This window comes from Coregonus clupeaformis, chromosome 37 (assembly GCF_020615455.1).
Source record: "Coregonus clupeaformis isolate EN_2021a chromosome 37, ASM2061545v1, whole genome shotgun sequence".
NCBI lineage: Eukaryota > Metazoa > Chordata > Actinopteri > Salmoniformes > Salmonidae > Coregonus > Coregonus clupeaformis.
Window position 1 is genome coordinate 19,783,472 of NC_059228.1, and position 19,018 is coordinate 19,802,489.

General features: G+C 42.7%; 1 protein-coding gene across 2 annotated transcripts in view; it reads left to right on the forward strand.

The window, feature by feature from the left end:
• LOC121553317 (pro-neuregulin-3, membrane-bound isoform-like) overlaps nucleotides 1–18,433 on the forward strand; it is a 433,314-nt gene extending 414,881 nt beyond the window's left edge. For both annotated transcript variants that reach the window (XM_041866342.2, XM_041866343.2), the window contains exons 8-9: nucleotides 5,457–5,642; nucleotides 16,790–18,433. In XM_041866342.2, coding sequence (XP_041722276.1) covers nucleotides 5,457–5,642; nucleotides 16,790–17,402 — 799 coding nt within the window. In that variant the 3' untranslated portion in view covers nucleotides 17,403–18,433. The remainder of the gene's footprint in view (nucleotides 1–5,456; nucleotides 5,643–16,789) is intronic.
• The last annotated feature ends 585 nt before the right edge of the window (nucleotides 18,434–19,018 follow it).

Here is a 19,018-nt window from a genome sequence, read left to right on the forward strand (position 1 = left end):
TTTGGCAGCATGAGTGAAGGAGGCTTTGTTGCGAAATAGGAAACCGATTCTAGATTTAACTTTGGATTGGAGATTCTTAATGTGAGTCTGGAAGGAGAGTTTACAGTCTAACCAGACACCTAGATATTTGTAGTTGTCCACATACTCTAGGTCAGACCCGTCGAGAGTAGTGATTCAAGTCGGGTGGGCGGGTGCAAGCAGCGTTCGGTTGAAGAGCATGCATTTAGTTTTACTAGTGTTTAAGAGCAGTTGGAGGCTACTGAAGGAGTGTTGTATGGAATTGAAGCTCGTTTGGAGGTTTGTTAACACAGTGTCCAATGAAGGGCCAGATGTATACAAAATGGTGTGCCGTCTGCGTAGAGGTGGATCTGAGAGTCACCAGCAGCAAGAGCGACGTCATTGATATACACAGAGAAAAGAGTCGGCCCAAGAATTGAACCCTGTGGCACCCCCATAGAGACTGCCATAGGTCCAGACAACAGGCCCTCCGATTTGACACATTGAACTCTATCTGAGAAGTAGTTGGTGAACCAGGCGAGGCAGTCATTTGAGAAACCAAGGCTATATAGTCTGCCAATAAGAATGCGGTGGTTGACAGAGTCGAAAGCCTTGGCCAGGTCAATGAAAACGGCTGCACAGTACTGTCTATTATCGATCGCGGTTATAATATTGTTTAGGACCTTGAGCGTGGCTGAAGTGCACCCATGACCAGCTCGGAAACCGGATTGCATAGCGGAGAAGGTACGGTGGGATTCGAAATGGTCGGTGATCTGTTTGTTGACTTGGCTTTCAAAAAACTTTTGAAAGGCAGGGCAGGATGGATATGGGTCTGTAACAGTTTGGATCTAGAGTGTCACCCCCTTTGAAGAGGGGGATGACCGCGGCAGCTTTCCAATCTCTGGGGATCTCAGACGTTACGAAAGAGAGGTTGAACAGGCTAGTAATAGGGGTTGCGACAATTTCGGCGGCTAGTTTTAGAAAGAAAGGGTCCAGATTGTCTAGCCCAGATGATTTGTAGGGGTCCAGATTTTGCAGCTCTTTTAGAACATCAGCTGTCTGGATTTGTGTGAAGGAGAGGCGGGGGGTATGGGCAAGTTGCAGCGGAGGGTGCAGAGCTGGTGGCCGGGGTAGTGGTAGCCAGGTGGAAAGCATGGCCAGCCGTAGCAAAATGCTTGTTGAAATTCTCGATTATTGTAGATTTATCGGTGGTGATAGTGTTTCCTAGCCTCAGTGCAGTGGGCAGCTGGGAGGAAGTGCTCTTATTTTCCATGGACTTTACAGTGTCCCAAAACTTTTTGGAGTTAGTGCTACAGGATGCAAATTTCTGTTTGAAAAAGTTAGCCTTTGCTTTCCTAACTGCTTGTGTATATTGGTTCCTAACTTCCCTGAAAAGTTGCATATCGCGGGGGCTATTTGATGCTAATGCAGTACGCCACAGGATGTTTTTGTGCTGGTCAAGGGCAGTCAAGTCTGAGGAGAACCAGGGGCTATATCTGTTCTTAGTTCTGTATTTTTGAATGGGGCATGTCTATTTAAGATTGAGAGGAAATTACTTTTAAAGAACAACCAGGCATCCTCTACTGACGGAATGAGATCTATATCCATCCAGGATACCTGGGCCAGGTCAATTAGGAAGGCCTGCTCGCTGAAGTGTTTTTGGGAGCGTTTGACAGTGATGAGGGGTGGTCGTTTGACCGCGGACCCGTTACGGACGCAGGCAATAAGGCAGTGATCGCTGAGATCCTGGTTGAAGACAGCGGAGGTGTATTTAGAGGGTAAGTTAGTCAGGATGATATCTATGAGGGTACCCATGTTTACGGATTTAGGGTTGTACCTGATAGGTTCGTTGATAATTTAATTTAAAGGAAGAACGGTAAAGATTAAAGCTAAGTCGACAGTGTTACACAATTTTTGGTGACCCATCAGATTATTTGACCTGCACTGTTGGAAAAAGTATTAATTTTCAGAAAATCGCGCTGTGACTGAGATATTAAAATGCTGCTTATGCATTGACTCATCAGTATTTAATGATGCACTTAAATGTTTAATAAATGTTTAATATATTAGTCACAGCCCGATTTCCTGCTAATTTTGTACTTTAGCTTTAACTTAGTAATTTCAGTACAATTAACTGGTAATACTTATATACTTTTACTTAAGTAAATGATCTGAGTACTTTTCCCAACACTGCAGGTCATAGAATCTGATGGGTCACCAAATACAGTGGTACGCTGGTCACACAGACAACTAAACACGTGAAACACCGTCTGCATGTTGGGACATGTTTTTTGCGGCCCCTTTGATGTTCAAAGTGAAGGGGGGGAAAAATACGTTAGCTCCAGCCTCAAACAAGATTTTATACAGTAAAAAAACATAACGCTTTGTTTTTCCTTTATTAAATCATCATTTATAAAGTTGGAGACGGTTTAAGTAACAAACTTTTAGCTAGCTTACCATACACTTCTAGCTAGCTAATCACCAGGACAAATTTGCTGCTCAGTCCTGGCAACAAACACAGTTTTGTTAGGCATATATTCTCTGTAGATGTTTCATTGTTCATACTGAAATTCTCAGCATCAATTTATAATTGTTTCAGTAATTTGAGTTAATTGCACTTACCGTGTAGTACTGCATGGGAGGGAGAAATGGCGCCGACTTGTCTCCTCTGTCTCCAACCGAAGAAGTGAAATGCATGGGCGGAGCTTAATTACATCTCTGCGGAGTTGGGTTAACACTGACCGGATCAACTCTGTCAAATAACTCCAACACTGAACACCATTTAAATCAGAATGTGTTAAAATTACACTCTGGGAGTGAAAATCAACTCAGAAATGTTTAACCCTGAAATTTCAAAACTCCAATTTTTGCTGTGTATATCTCTGTGAACAGCTAGTCCTTCACATTACAATGAAGTCCAATCACAGTCAAGCTGATATCTCTCACTCAGAGGCCCGACATCCATCATTAACTTCTCAGTGGTATTTCCTGCTTTCGTATTCCACTTCTATTCAGTGAGCTGCATGTGAGCTGGGACCCAGGGAATGCTATTGACTTCACATGATTTCAGGACTAGGGAAACCACACTCACTCATATAGCATTGTGAATTTCCCCAGCCACCAACCTGCCTGCATAATTACAAGGTCATTACGGTGGCTATAGAGATCCACCTTTCCTTGTCAGAGTGTGTATATGTGTGTGTGTGTGTGTGTGTGCGTGCATGTGTGTGTGTGTTTGCATTGCGTGCGTGTTTGTTTGTTGGGATTACAGATAACTAAATCCTTTTGTGTCTGTTTGGCTTAATCCACACCCGCCTTCTTTCTTACACTTTAAGCTCCAACAACAATTTGATTCCCCCTCTGGTTTTGTTGGTGGCTGGATTGTAAATTGTTTGCTTACAGTCCTTGCCCTTGCCATAAGTGATGTCTATAGGATCATGTCAGGTTGTATGATTGCACTTGTGTCGGTTTAGGGAGGATTTGGATAAAGTTTTCAGCAAATTAAAGTGAAGATATTTCCAAAATAGCTTGAAACTTGACAAGCTCTTGAGTGGGTTTTGTGTGGAGGGAACCCTTGAACTATAGTTGCCACAGTGCTCTAGTAGCAGCCTTAGTGGAGGAATATGTACATATTTTGTTATGTTGAAGTGTTTTTAATTGTGTGTTTTTTTATCAGCTGTTTTGTTTCTGAACATTGAGTTTTATTGCAAATTTCTGGTGGTTTTGACCCACGGATTAGACTGGCAGGTCATTTATTTTGTTGGCTTGGCTAGCTAGCTGGCTAATTATTTTTGTTCGAATTATGCATCTGGACACTGTACCAACTGTTTTGTTTCACCTGGCTGCTGGTTCCTGATCTTTTGAAAACATCAATTGAAGAGTCACCTGAAGCTTGAGAGGAATGGGAGATACAGTAGAGGAATGCAGTGCTGAGGCAGAGGGCTCATAATGAGGACGACTAGCTACTACTCTGAACTGTGTGTGGTGAGATTTCTGGCGCCCAGAGCTGCTGAGACATCACCAAGTGGGTGCCATACATTGTGAAGGAGGAGCAGTCCAGTGGCTACACGACTCAGGCTGGTTCCCAGAGTAGCCCTGTACAAGATTGTCATCAGACTCTTCATCAACCATCTCCCTGACCACCTTCCTCTGATCAAGCCATGAACTGTCCCTCTCCATCTTTGGAGGATGCATGCATTCAAAGACTTGGCCTCTATTGCTTGATCTACCTAACTATAGCTAGGCTACACATTATGATGTATTGGTTGATCTAGCTAACTATATCTAGGCTACTCATGATGATGTATTGGTTGATTTAACTAACTATAGCTAACTATAGCAAGGCTACTCATGATGATGTATTGGTTGATCTAGCTAACTATATCTAGGCTACTCATGATGATGTATTGGTTGATTTAACTAACTATAGCTAACTATAGCTAGGCTACTCATGATGATGTATTGGTTGATTTAACTAACTATAGCTAACTATAGCTAGGCTACTCATGATGATGTATTGGTTGATCTAGCTAACTATAGCCAGGCTACTCATGATGATGTATTGCTTGTTTGTTTTTTGCTTTTGAAGCGCTTTGAGATTGTTTTGAAAAGCGTTATAGAAATGTAATAAATTACTATTATTATTGTTGTGCATCACTTTGTTCTATCCCCACAACTTTGGCAGCTGGTTAGTTGCAAGGCTTATCTAGCATCAAATCAAATAGTATTTACCTGTCTATAAGCATTTAATGTGCACTGGGTTTAAACTATCAATAAATATATGATCTGGCACTGACCGAGAAGTCGTCAAAGTCCTCACTGCACATTATTAATCAATGCCTTCCCACCCCAAACCCCAATCACGTCTACACACAGCATAAACCCAGAAACCCACACTGCAGCAAGAAACAGGAGATGTGTTAGCAGAGGGACACAAAGGTTGTGTGACAGGGGAAACTCAAGTTTAATTGACTGGAGAAATGACCTGATTCCTTTTCTCCTTAGATGGATTGGCAATCAGCCACATGTTCATTTTGCTGTTCAAGTTGTTCATTTTCTGGATGAGGAACTCCTGGTGGTAAATCTTGTCATCACAGCCATGTGATGGCTCACAACAGAGGGTAGCACTTTATTTGGATAGTCCCAAGTAGATGGTTTGTAGATGGTTTGTAGATGTTCAGTAGATGTTCAATAACTGTCAACAACATTTCAACTAACTATCCACTAACCCTAGCCCTAAACCTAACCTTAACCCTTATCCTAAACCTAACCTTAACCCTTACGCTAACCCTTATTCTAACCTTAACCGTAACCTTATCAAGCATTTGCTGATCAACAGACAGCGTGTTGATAGTATGACCGTCTGTAGAGCATCTATTTGGGACTATCTAAATAAAGTGTGACCAAATCGGAAAATCAAATAATACACTTTTGATCCCTTTCCCTGTGGTTGATTTCAGAAGCGGCTCCCTGTCTCACAGTCCAGACCAGAGAAGTAGAGCCACCCACTGGTCAGTACCGCGCAGAACTCTGCCTATACCCAGGGGAAGGCTAAATCCAAATGGAGGATCCAAACATTCTGGCCCCGCCTACCAACACCTCCAGGAGTTGGAGTCGTCTGAGAGGGAGGTTGAATCATTGAGAGGGTAAATTACACTGTCGGGTTATCAGAGACATTTAGTACTGACTACATCTCAATTGTCATTCAACTTAGCAGTAATAGTGAAAATGTGTACATCATGTCCTTCAGCTTGAATACTACTTCTGCAAACTCAGAATTATTGTGTTGGTATAGTTTGTCTACCAATACGTTTTCCAAGCATAACAGATAAAACAAAGCTGTTTTTTGACATAGCAACATATCACAGAAAAACTGATTTGACACAATCCCAGATTCCCAGAGTTTAGGTACATTCAGACTGTTTCTGTTTGCTGCAGTGGTTTCAGAGTCATTATTCTCTAGCAGAGAGAGAGCACTGCTGTGTCCGTTTTGAAGAGGAGAAATGCTGCATAATGAGCCCAGCCTATCCCAGATTCCTATCCCAGGCTCCTATCCCAGGCTGTGTGGCCCTTCTGTCTGCCTCCGTCATATCACCTCCGACAGCTTTCATCTCTGATTTATGGATCCACCTGTAATCTTTAAACAAGAGTCCCTGTCTCCAAATCCCACAGGGCGACGTCTGCTTTCTCTCCTCCACTTGCTCTAGCTCTCTCTCGCTCTACTTCTCTATTTTTGTATCTTTCTCGCTCTCTCTCGCTCCCTCTCTCCATCCTGTTTCCTTTCTAGCTATCTCCTCAAGTCACCCTCTCTCTCTCTCTCTCTCTCTCTCTCTCTCTCTCTCTCTCTCTCTCTCTCTCTCATTATAAAACAGGTTGTTTGGATCCTGGATGCTGATTGATTGATAGCAGAGCCCAGGCCGTCAATTTATAAACTTAATATCTCTTGTAAAAAAGTGTCTAGACAAAATGTTTCCCTATGCTACTAGGCTAGCATTTGGTTTGCAAGGGTCTAAACCATGCTGTCTTCCTCTCCGACCTGTGGAACAATGTTGCAGTTTTTTTGCAATCTCCACCGTGCACGCATGTGAATGTGAAGAGACAAACAGCTTCTCTGAGCCAGGGGGATTCATTTATCAGGATCATTATAAGAATCAAAGAAATGTCAATAGAAACAAAGGTGAAACAAATGAAAGTGCACATAGTTTGCTGTCATTTGCAAATAGAATGGATAGAATTAGAGACCAGCCCATTTGGCTAGCAATTTCAGAATCTCAGAACTAACAACTGGCTTTTGCCCGGACTATTTTGTATGGTGGAAGGATCAAATAAAACAAATTTACTCAATATAATAACATTTTCTATGAAAATATTCAAGGGTTTTTCTTTATTTGTACTATTTTCTACATTGTAGAATAATAGTGAAGACATCAAAACTATGAAATAACACATATGGAATCATGTAGTAACCAAAAAAGGGTTAAACAAATCAAAATAGATTTGATATTTGATATTCTTCAAATAGCCACCTTTTGCCTTGATAATGGCTTTGCACGCTCTTGGCATTCTCTCAACCAGCTTCATGAGGTAGTCACCTGGAATGCATTTCAATTAACAGGTGTACCTTCTTCAAAGTCAATTTGTGGAATTTCTTTCCTTCTCAATGCGTTTGAGACAATCAGTTGTGTTGTGACAAGGTAGGGGCGGTATACAGAAGATAGCCCTATTTGGTAAAAGACCAAGTCCATATTATGGCAAGAACAGCTCAAATAAGCAAAGCGAAATGACAGTCCATCATTATTTTAAGACATGAAGGTCAGTCAATCTGGAACATTTCAAGAACTTTGAAAGTTTCTTCAAGTGCAGTCGCAAAAACCATGAAGGGCTATGATGTAACTGGCTCTCATGAGGACCGCCACAGGAACGGAAGACCCAGAGTTACCTCTGCTGCAGAGGATAAGTTAATTAGAGTTACCAGCCTCTGAAATTGCAGCCCAAATAAATGCTTCACAGAGTTCAAGTAACAGACACATCTCAACATCAACTGTTCAGAGAAAACTGTGTGAATCAGGCCTTCATGGTCGAATTGCTGCAAAGAAACCACTACTAAAAGAGACCAATAAGAAGAAGAGACTTGCTTGGGCCAAATAACACAAGCAATGGACATTAGACCGGTGGAAATTTGTCCTTGGGTCTGGAGTCCAAATTTTAGATTTCTGGTTCCAACCGTCATGTCTTTATGTGGTGTGGGTGAACGGATGATCTCTGCATGTGTATTTCCAACCGTAAAGCATTTAGGAGGAGGTGTTATGGTGTGGGGGTGCCTTGCTGGTGACACACTTAACCAGCATGGCTACCACAGCATTCTGCAGCGATACGCCATCCCATGGGGTTAGTGGGAGTATCATTTGTTTTTCAACAGGACAATGACCCAAGACACCTCCAGGCTGTGTAAGGCCTCCTGTAGCTCAGTTGGTAGAGCATGGCGCTTGCAACGCCAGGGTTGTGGGTTTGATTCCCACTGGGGGGCAGTATGAAAAATGTATGCACTCACTAACTGTAAGTCGCTCTTGATAAGAGCGTCTGCTAAATGACTAAAACATGAATACCAAGAAGGAGAGTGATGGAGTACTGCATCAGATGACCTGGCCTCCACAATCACCCGACCTCAACCCAATTGAGATGGTTTGGGATGAGTTGGACCGCAGAGTGAAGGAAAAGCAGCCAACAAGTTCTCAGCATATGTGGGAACTCCTTCAAGATTGTTGGAAAAGCATTCTAGGTGACTACCTCATAAAGCTGGTTGAGAGAATGCCAAGAGTGTGCAAAGCTGTCATCAAGGCAAAGGGTGGCTACTTTGAAGAATCGCAAATATAAAATATATTTTGATTTGTTTAATACTTTCTTGGTTACTACATGATTCCATATGTGTTATTTCGTAGTTTTGATGTCTTCACTATTATTCTACAATGTAGAAAATAGTAAAAAAAATAAAGAAAAACCCTTGAATGAGTAGGTGTTCTAAAACTTTTGATCGGTAGTGTATGTCGTTAATCTTTTTTTAAATATGTTGGCAACCATTTTATAAAGCAATAAGGCCCTCGAACCTGGGAATTATTGGGAATAACATCCTCCCTTGGCTTCACCTTGGGCCTAAGAACAGCCCTTAGTCGGGAATTATCACACAATAATTCCAGAGTTTTCATGCCTTATTGCTTAAATAAAGCCTCAGAATGTGGAATGCTGCTGCCTCGCCTCTGACAAAGCTTTAGATTTCATTTAAAGAGGAGAAATTTCAGAGGCAGCTTTTTTTAAGAAGTGAAAAAAGGAAGGCTCACTGCACTCATGTTTTTTCTCCTTCTCTTTGTTTTTCTCTGTGCTGAGCAAAGATAAAAAATGAGGTTATGTTATGATGTGCAGTAAAATGGCATTAGCTCAAATGGAGTGCTTGGCCTGTCGGCTGTGGATTGTCTTTTTAATGACAGTCCTACGCTGCCCTTCCTCTCTCTTAGTTTGTCAGTGCGTGACAGAGGGAGGGATTCAGTGGGCAGCTGAACAGCGAGACCTTGACACCAGGCATGACTCACTGAAACAGACAGACTCTGTGGGGACTCAGCCAATAAAAATATCACTATCATTGGCAATTAAATAGATAGTGTTATACTGATAGACTTTTAAATGTCATAACAACATAGCAGGAACTTCTACAAAGAGGGCAATGCTTTAGAAATGTGGATAAGGTCAGTCATGTGTTACAGGGAATCTTCCAGTCAACTAATTGGTTGATATTGTAAACTTAGAAAAAAAGGTGCTATCTAGAACATAAAGGGTGTCCCCATAGGAGAACCCTTTGAATTACATGTAGAACCCTTTGTTCTACATGGAACCCAAAGGGTTCTACCTGAAACCAAAAAGGGTTCTCCTATGGGGACAGTGGAAGAACCCTTTTGGAACCATTTATTTTAAGAATGTAAGTCTGTCCTGTACAGTCATGGTCAAAAGTTTTGAGAATGACACAAATACTAATTTTCACAAAGTCTGCTGCCTCAGTTTTGATGATGGCAATTTGCATATACTCCAGAATGTCATGAAGAGTGATCAGATGAATTGCAATTAATTGCAAAGTCCCTCTTTGCCATGAAAATGAACTTAATCCCCAAAAAACATTTCCACTGCATTTCAGCCCTGCCACAAAAGGACCAGCTGCCATCATGTCAGTGATTCTCTCGTTAACACAGGTGAGAGTGTTGACGAGGACAAGGCTGAAGATCACTCTGTCATGCTGACTGAGTTAGAATAACAGACTGGAAGCTTTAAAAGGAGGGAAATCATTGTTCTTCCTCTGTTAACCATGGTTACCTGCAAGGAAACATGTGCCGTCATTATTGCTTTGCACAAGAAGTGCTTCACAGGCAAGGATATTGCTGCTAGTAAGATTGCACCTAAATCAACCATTTATCGGATCATCAAGAACTTCAAGGAGAGAGGTTCAATTGTTGTGAAGAAGGCATCAGGGTGCCCAAGAATGTCCAGAAAGCGCCAGGACAGTCTCCTAAAGTTGATTCAGCTGCGGGATCGGGGCACCACCAGTGCAGAGCTTTCTCAGGAATGGCAGCAGGCAGGTGTGAGTGCATCTGCACGCACAGTGAGGCGAATACCTTTGGAGGATGGCCTGGTGTCAAGAAGGGCAGCAAAGAAGCCACTTCTCTCCAGGAAAAACATCAGGGACAGACTGATATTCTGCAAAAGGTACAGGGATTGGACTGCTGCGGACTGGGGTAAAGTCATTTTCTCTGATGAATCCCCTTTCCGATTGTTTGGGGCATCCGGAAAACACCTTGTCCGGAGAAGACAAGGTGAGCGCTACCATCAGTCCTGTGTCATGCCAACAGTAAAGCATCCTGAGACCATTCATGTGTGGGGTTGCTTCTCAGCCAAGGGAGTGGACTCACTCACAATTTTGCCTAAGAACACAGCCATGAATAAAGAATGGTACCAACACATCCTCCGAGAGCAACTTCTCCCAACCATCCAAGAACAGTTTGGTGACGACGAATGCCTTTTCCAGCATTATGGAGCACCTTGCCATAAGGCAAAAGTGATAACTAAGTGGCTAGGGGAACAAAACATCGAAGTTTTGGGTCCATGGCCAGGAAACTCCCCAGACCTTAATCCCATTGAGAACTTGTGGTCGATCCTCAAGAGGCGGGTGGACAAACAAAAACCCACAAATTCTGACAAACACCAAGCATTAATTATGCAAGAATGGGCTGCCATCAGTCAGGATGTGGCCCAGAAGTTAATTGACAGCATGCCAAGGCGGATTGCAGAGGTCTTGAAAAAGAAGGGTCAACACTGCAAATATTGACTCTTTGCATAAACTTAATGTAATTGTCAATAAAAGCCTTTGACACTTATGGAATGCTTGTAATTATACTTCAGTATACCATAGTAACATCTGACAAAAATATCTCATAACACTGAAGCAGCGAACTTTGTGAAGACCAATATTTGTGTCATTCTCAAAACTTTTGACCACGACTGTACTCTACAACTCTAGGTGAAGACCACTGTCAGGTGCTTGTAGAATAAGCAATAACAGGTGAACGGCCTAACTCTGCTGACATACCAGATGCTAGACATAGCCTCCAGCTGGCCCTGAAGGCGGGAGCACATGATTAGTTGGAAAGACTGACTGACCTATTTAAAGATTTACAGACAACCAGCGCATAAAGAGAGAATCCCCATTCCAGTGAGTTGCCATGGAGACACTGCGGTAAAGGGTGACATGAGAAAACACAATGAGTGAGAGCGTGTGAGAGAAAAAAGAGGCAGAGAGGGAGATAGAGAGAGGAGGAATGTAGAAACTACCTGTTTTGCATACAACAGTAAAAACAAATCAGTAAGAAGTGGGTGGTAGGTAGCTTAGTGGTTAAGAGCGTTGTGCCAGTAACCGAAAAGTCGCTGCTTCTAATCCCCGAGCTGACTAGGTGAAAAATCTGTCGATGTGCCCTTGAGCAAGGCACTTAACCCTAATTGCTCCTGTAAGTCGCTCTAGATAAGAGCGTCTGCTTAAAAAAAAAAAAAAAAGAAGAAGTGCTATCCCTCTCATTCCGTACATGTCAGAAAAACTTGCAGTTATCTTTACAGAATGGCGTAGGCCTACACCAACACAGAACTCCACTTGTGTTCTATTGTTAACACTATTTTTAGATACACCTATCAGATTTCTCAGGGCTTTTTCAAATGCACAGAGGCATAATTGAATTATGCAAATGCCTGTTTGTCATTGCAGTGAAAGTGTCGCAGACAGAGTGTGGAAATAAAGTACTTCTGCATAAATCTGATAACAAAGTACCTGCCTGAGCTGTAACCTGGCTCCTTTTTACAAGGTCACTATTACTGTAATTGATTCCTCTGACAAGGTCACTACTGTAATTGATTCCTCTGACAAGGTCACTATTACTGTAATTGATTCCTCTGACAAGGTCACTACCACTGTAATTGATTTCTCTGACAAGGTCACTATCACTGTAATTGATACCTCTGACAAGGTCACATCCATAAGGAAGCACTGATGGTGGATCTTGACTGTTCTGCCCCAACCAGACTGGATCGTAAGTCCCTCACCCTCCTCTGGTCTACACATCAATGGTCAATAACATTCTAATAGACTACTCTGTCTACAGTGGCTTGCGAAAGTATTCACCCCCCTTGGCATTTTTCCTATTTTGTTGCCTTACAACCTGGAATTAAAATTGATTTTTGGGGGGTTTGTATCATTTGATTTACACAACATGCCTACCACTTTGAAGATGCAAAATATTTTTTCTTGTGAAACAAACAAGAAATAAGACAAAAAAACAGAAAACTTGAGCGTACATAACTATTCACCCCACCAAAGTCAATACTTTGTAGAGCCATCTTTTGCAGCAATTAGAGCTGCAAGTCTCTTGGGGTATGTCTCTATAAGCTTGGCACATCTAGCCACTGGGATTTTGCCCATTCTTCAAGGCAAAACTGCTCCAGCTCCTTCAAGTTGCAGGGGTTCCACTGGTATACAGCAATCTTTAAGTCATACCACAGATTCTCAATTGGATTTAGGTCTGGGCTTTGACTAGGCCATTCCAAGACATTTAAATGTTTCCCCTTAAACCACTTGAGTGTTGCTTTAGCAGTATGCTTAGGGTCATTGTCCTGCTGGAAGGTGAACCTCTGTCCCAGTCTCAAATCTCTGGAAGACTGAAACAGGTTTCCCTCAAGAATTTCCCTGTATTTAGCGCCATCCATCATTCCTTCAATTCTGACCAGTTTCCCAGTCCCCACAGCATGATGCTGCCACCACCATGCTTTACTGTGGGGATGGTGTTCTCGGGGTGATGAGAGGTGTTGGAATTGCGCCAGACATAGCGTTTTCCTTGATGGCCAAAAAGCTTAATTACCTTATATGTTTGGGGAGTCTCCCACATGCCTTTTGGTGAACACCAAACGTGTTTGCTTATTTTTTTCTTTAAGCAATGGCTTTTTTTCTGGCCACTCTTCCATAAGCCCAGCTCTGTGGAGTGTACGGCTTAAAGTGGTCCTATGGACAGATACTCCAATCTCCGCTGTGGTGCTTTGCAGCTCCTTCAGGGTTATCTTTGGTCTCTTTGTTGCCTCTCTGATTAATGCCCTCCTTGCCTGGTCCGTGAGTTTTGGTGGGCGGCCCTCTCTTGGCAGGTTTGTTGTGGTGCCATATTCTTTCCATTTTTGATATTGGATTTAATGGTGCTCCGTGGGATGTTCAAAGTTTCTGATATTTTTTTATAACCCAACCCTGATCTGTTCTTCTCCACAACTTTGTCCCTGACCTGTTTGAGAGCTCTTTGGTCTTCATGGTGCCGGTTGCTTGGTGGTGCCCCTTGCTTAGAAGTGTTGCAGACTCTGGGGCCTTTCAGAACAGGGCATATATACTGAGATCATGTGGCACTTAGATTGCACACAGGTGGACTTTATTTAACTAATTACGTGACTTCTGAAGGTAATTGGTTGCACCAGATCATATTTAGGGGCTTCATAGCAAAGAAAGGGTGAATACATATGCACGCACCTCTTTTCCGTTATTGATTTTTTTTTTTTTTTTGAAACAAGTTATTTTTTAAATTTCCCTTCACCAATTTGGACTATTTGTATATGTCCATTACATGAAATTCAGATAAAAATCAATTTAAATTGCAGGTTGTAATGCAACAAAATAGGAAAACGCCAAGGGGGATGAATACTTTTGCAAGGCACTGTATTTTAATGGGCTCCTAATGATTCAGGATATTTCCCCTGAATGAACCAGCCTATAGTCTGTCCCAGAATTCTCTGGAATGTTCTTGTCCGACAGGAATGGTCCAATCCTATTCATGCTTTGCTGCACCCACCAGCTTTCTCAGCTGGAATAGCTTGTTCATTCATCAGTTCAATTTGGAAAATGATCACCAATATCCCAGGCTCTGCTATCCCAGGCGTCTACTAAATGAATCAAATGTAAATGTTCAATGTCTACTGTCCCAGTGTCTTTGTCATTTCCATTCAGAAACCATAATGAAACATTACAGTATTATCTAAACATCCATAAAATCCATATATAGATATCTACATAAATCCATGTAGATCATTATAATACAAAGTAGAATCGAGTTTAGACTATCTAAATATAAAATAACCAGATTTCTAATCTTATTCACCTTAGACCATATTCAGACGCCTTTACTTTTTCCACATTTTGTTATCCTCAGCAATCTACACACAACACCCCATAATGACAAAGCGAAAACAGGTTTTTAGACATTTTAGCAAATTTACATAAGTATTCAGACCCTTTGCTATGAGACTCGAAATTGAGCTCAGGTGCATCCTGTTTCCAATGATCATCCTTGAGATGTTTCTATAACTTGATTGGAGTCCACCTGTGGTAAATTCAATTGATTGGACATGATTTGGAAAGGCACGCACCGGTCTATATAAGGTCCCACAGTTGACAAAAACCAAGCCATGAGGTTGAAGGAATTGTCCGTAGAGCTCCGAGACAGGATTGTGTCGAAGCACAGATCTGGGGAAGGGTACCAAAAAATGTCTGCAGCATTGAAGGTCCCCAAGAACACAGTGGCCTCCATCATTCTTAAATGGGACCACCAACACTCTTCCTAGAGCTGGCCACCCGGCCAAACTGAGCAATCGGGGGAGAAGGGTCTTAGTCAGGGAGGTAACCAAGAACCGGATGGTCACTCTGACAGAACTCTAGAGGTCATCTGTGGAGATGGGAGCTCCTTCCAGCAGGACAATCATCTCTGCAGCACTCCCCCAATCAGGCCTTTATGGTAGAGTGACCAGACCGAAGCCCCTCCTCAGTAAAAGGCACATGACAGCCCGCTTGGAGTTTTCCAAAAGGCACCTAAAGACTCTCAGACCATTAGAAACAAGATTATCTGGTCTGATGAAACCAAGATTAAACTCTTTGGCCTGAATGCCAAGCGTCACATCTGGAGGAAACCTAGCACCATCCCTACGGTGAAGCATGGTGGTGGCAGCATCATGCTGTGGGGATGTTTTTCAGCGGCAGGGACTGGGAGACTAGTCAGGATTGAGGCAAAGATGAACGGAGCAAAGTACAGAGAGAACCTTGATGAAAATATGCTCCAGAACGCTCAGGACCTCAAACTGGGGCGAAGGTTCACCTTCCAACAGGACAATGACCCTAAGCACATAGCCAAGACAATGCAGGAGTGGCTTCGGGACAAGTCTCTGAATGTCTTTGAGTGGCCCAGCCAGAGCCCGGACTTGAACACGATCGAACATCTCTGGAGAAACCAGAAAATAGACAGAGCTTGAGAGGATCTGCAGAGAAGAATGGGAGAAACTCCCCAAATACAGCAGTGCCAAGCTTGTAGCGTCGTACCCAAGAAGACTTGAGGCTGTATTCGCCACCAAAGGTGCTTCAACAAAGTACTGAGTAAAGGGTCTGAATACTTATGTAAATGTCATATTTCAATTTTTTTGTTGTAATAAATTAGCAAAAATGTCTTAAAACCTGTTTTTGCTTTGTCATTATGGGGTATTATGTGTAGATTGATGAGGGAAAAAATAATTTCATCAATTTTAGAACCTAACAAAATGTGGAAATAGTCAAGGGGTCTGAATACTTTCCGAAGGCACTGTATTTGTACAGCACATACTGTACAACTCACTTCTATAATCTCACCTCAAATCTATGAACAGATACATTTTGTATTACAATGTTTAATTCTGTACACACTGGTCCTATATTTGCACTCTGTTGTGTGCATTCATAGATGTTTTCAGGCTGATTGTATTTTCCACATATAAGGAGATTTGCTCCAAATGTTATTGTGGGCATTAGCAAACTGACATCCCTGTTATCATAGAGCAAGGCCCAATATGGCTGTCTAAATGCGGCTCGTTTGGGGCTCATTCCAAAACCTCAGTGAAAAAGAGAATCATCAGCTTTGACAACCCCCTTGATGGAGGCTTAAATCTCTGATTAGGTTATTACAAGAAAGAGAGTGACTCAAAGTTAAATATTGATGCGACAAGAGCAGCTAGCCTTTGTCAGGGATTATGAATTATTACACAAAAATAATCAGCCCCGAGCCCTAGATTGTCCCTCAATTGAGACGTTGATATTACAGAGAGGATGTGTTGCTGTAATGTGAGGTAGCTTATTCCAGATAACTTTGAAAAAAAGAAGAGAGAGCAAACAAAATCAATATTTGATATCAACAACACAACACATTGACTTTGAAAGTGTCTCGTATGTCAGGAACAAATGGTGGACTATCTCATGTCTAAAAGTGAATGGGGAAATTGTTGAGCACTGATTACTTCATTAATTATCCTAGATGCTCAGATGCGTCAAACATATTCTTGTTGGACTAAATATTCATGGCATGCTCCATTTAGTTAAGCATCCCCATTTCAAGGTGTCAAATCAATAATGTAGTGTCTGAACTCCCTCTTAACTTTCCCAACATAATCCAGTACATACTTTGAGAGAGTGTTTGGCTAGATAAAGACATGAAAGAGAAATGTCTAACTCATCTTTTCATTTGTGTGCTCATCATGCCTCTGAGATGGCAAGGTGAATTTTGGCTCACGGAGTACCCTTGTTCTGTTTGGGCAGGTGCTTTAAAGGCTTGAGTTAAAATGAAACTCAAAGCAATTAACTTTTCTTGAAGTGAAATTAGTACACGTGGGAATTGAAAGCAATTGTAATTATATATCTCTCTTTCTCGTCTCTTCCCTTCGTCAGGTGCCAGATGGTGAGGGCCGGGAGCGACCCGCGACAGGATTCCTTTCTAAATATGCAACCTCCCGTGTCGGTAGAGCAGTCGTGGGAGAGCAGGGTGGAGGTGCGCTGCTGTCCTTTGGACCAGGGCCGGGACCATGACATCTCCACCTCCACCTGGAGCATCAGGCGTCCCAGCCGCTCTTCCCCTCCTCCTTTCCGGACCTGCTCCATCCCCATCATCCCCTCAGTCCAGGGCCACCAGGACGAGGTCTCCTGTTTGCAAGCAGCCACTGGCTCAGCCACCTGCAGCACCACGCCCAGTAAGGAAGTATTAGGGCGCTCCCTCATCATGCTGCACCCCGCATCCACCCCCTGCTCCTCCTCTATGGGGGGCCAGCAGGACGAGGTGGCCCTTCTCCTAGAGGAGGCCCAGGAGCATCTCAGGGCTCTGGCTCTGGCCCACAGGAAGCAGGAAGACAGCGTCGGCTCCGCTCACCAACTGCCCAGAGAGACTGTGTGCTTCCTGACACTCAATGGTGGAGGAGCGGGGGGGTTGAGCCCTAATGGACCCACTGAGACCCAGTTACTGAGCCCTAGAGAACCTCACAGAGACTCAGCCCAGCCCTGCCAATGAGACAACAGGGTCTGGGCCCTAACTTCCTGTCTGGATCTACAGTAAAACAACCCTGGTGTCTTGAAGTCAAGACTGCACAGAGTTCTGCATCAAAGGGATGAGATTAAACTGAATAGAGAAAAATTATATCATGGAAAAAACTATGTGCATACTGTATGGAAGAATGAACAGAGGGATGGTCTATGGAGTGATGAAGAGAGACATTATGTATATGCATAAATTTAAATGAGAAGCTTCTTAGACAAAAGAAACCAAATAGTCTGTCATCTCCATGGTGTTTTTAATTGTAAAAAAAAAAGTATATATATATAAATATATATGGATATAAATATATGGAATTAAAAAGGTGACCAAGTTCAGTTGAGGAATACAGGAATGATGTACCTTCTTTCTTTTTTGTAACAACTCCTCCATATTTTTCAGGCTTGGAGCACGTTTGTGTGGACCCCATGCACCTTACCCCTTCCGTTTTGCTACCTGTTGTGAACTGACGATGCAGATAAACATGGCTGCCATAGCAACAGTGTCTACCGTAAAACAACCTCTCAACTACCATTGTGAGTCTACCCAGCCAAGGATTATAACAGTCCCCCTTGCCTTCGATATACCACAGCAGTATATTGAAGAACCATTGCAGAATGATATAGAGAGACTTTTGCAGATAAACTACCCCAGGTTGACCCTGTTACTGGCTTGGGACAGCAGGTTGATAAGACAGACGTGATGCTAACACGGTTGGCTAGTTTGGTGTCTTATTCCTTTTTTGTACATGGAATTCCTCCTCTGCTGACCAAGTCGTTTAGCATGGGTGTTTTTTTCCCCTCTGTCTAACCCCACACAACTCTGAGTACACACACACATATTCCCTCAGCACACAACGACGTGTACAGGTGTGTTGGGGGTACACAACAGGTATGGTGGGACCAAGGACAAAGGCCGGGGCAAGTGAAGGAGTTTCTGTGTTTTCTTTTCAGTTTGTTCGTGATGAACATGTTTCAGTTTGTTCGTGATGAACATTCAGCTGCTTTCTGGGGAAGGGGGGGACTGGAGAGGGGTGTTTAAGAAAAATGTGTTTGTGGTACCTATGAAGTGGGGACTTCAAGTTCTGTTTTGAATTTAGAACCAAATGTTGGGGGAAGAAAAGGATCATGGAGAATATTATAGGAGAAAATACAATTGTTATGGTTCTGCCCCCCCCCCACCCACTAACCCATGAAATTGTGCATGCAGATAATACTTGTTTTCAGATTAACACCAATATTCTCTAGTGAGTTGCTGATTTCACTCACAATGCCTGGAGTTTCACGATCAAATAACCCTTTATCAGAGGTTTACAAGCAGACCATAGACGTGGCCAGGGCTTTGGTAGGTAGATAAGGAGGTAGGGCTCCATACTGCCAACAACCCTTTCAGAGTTTTTTTTAATGATCTCCACAATGAGGTCAATGTAGCAGTAGTAATAACCATTGGAGGTTTCCAGATAAAAGCTAACTATTTATGTGTAGGACATATCCACTTGATGCCTAACAAGCTAAATGAATCGTGCTGCATGATGTACTTCATGCATCAACGACCAACAGTCACATTTGGGTCGTCAGACATCAAGTGCAAATGTG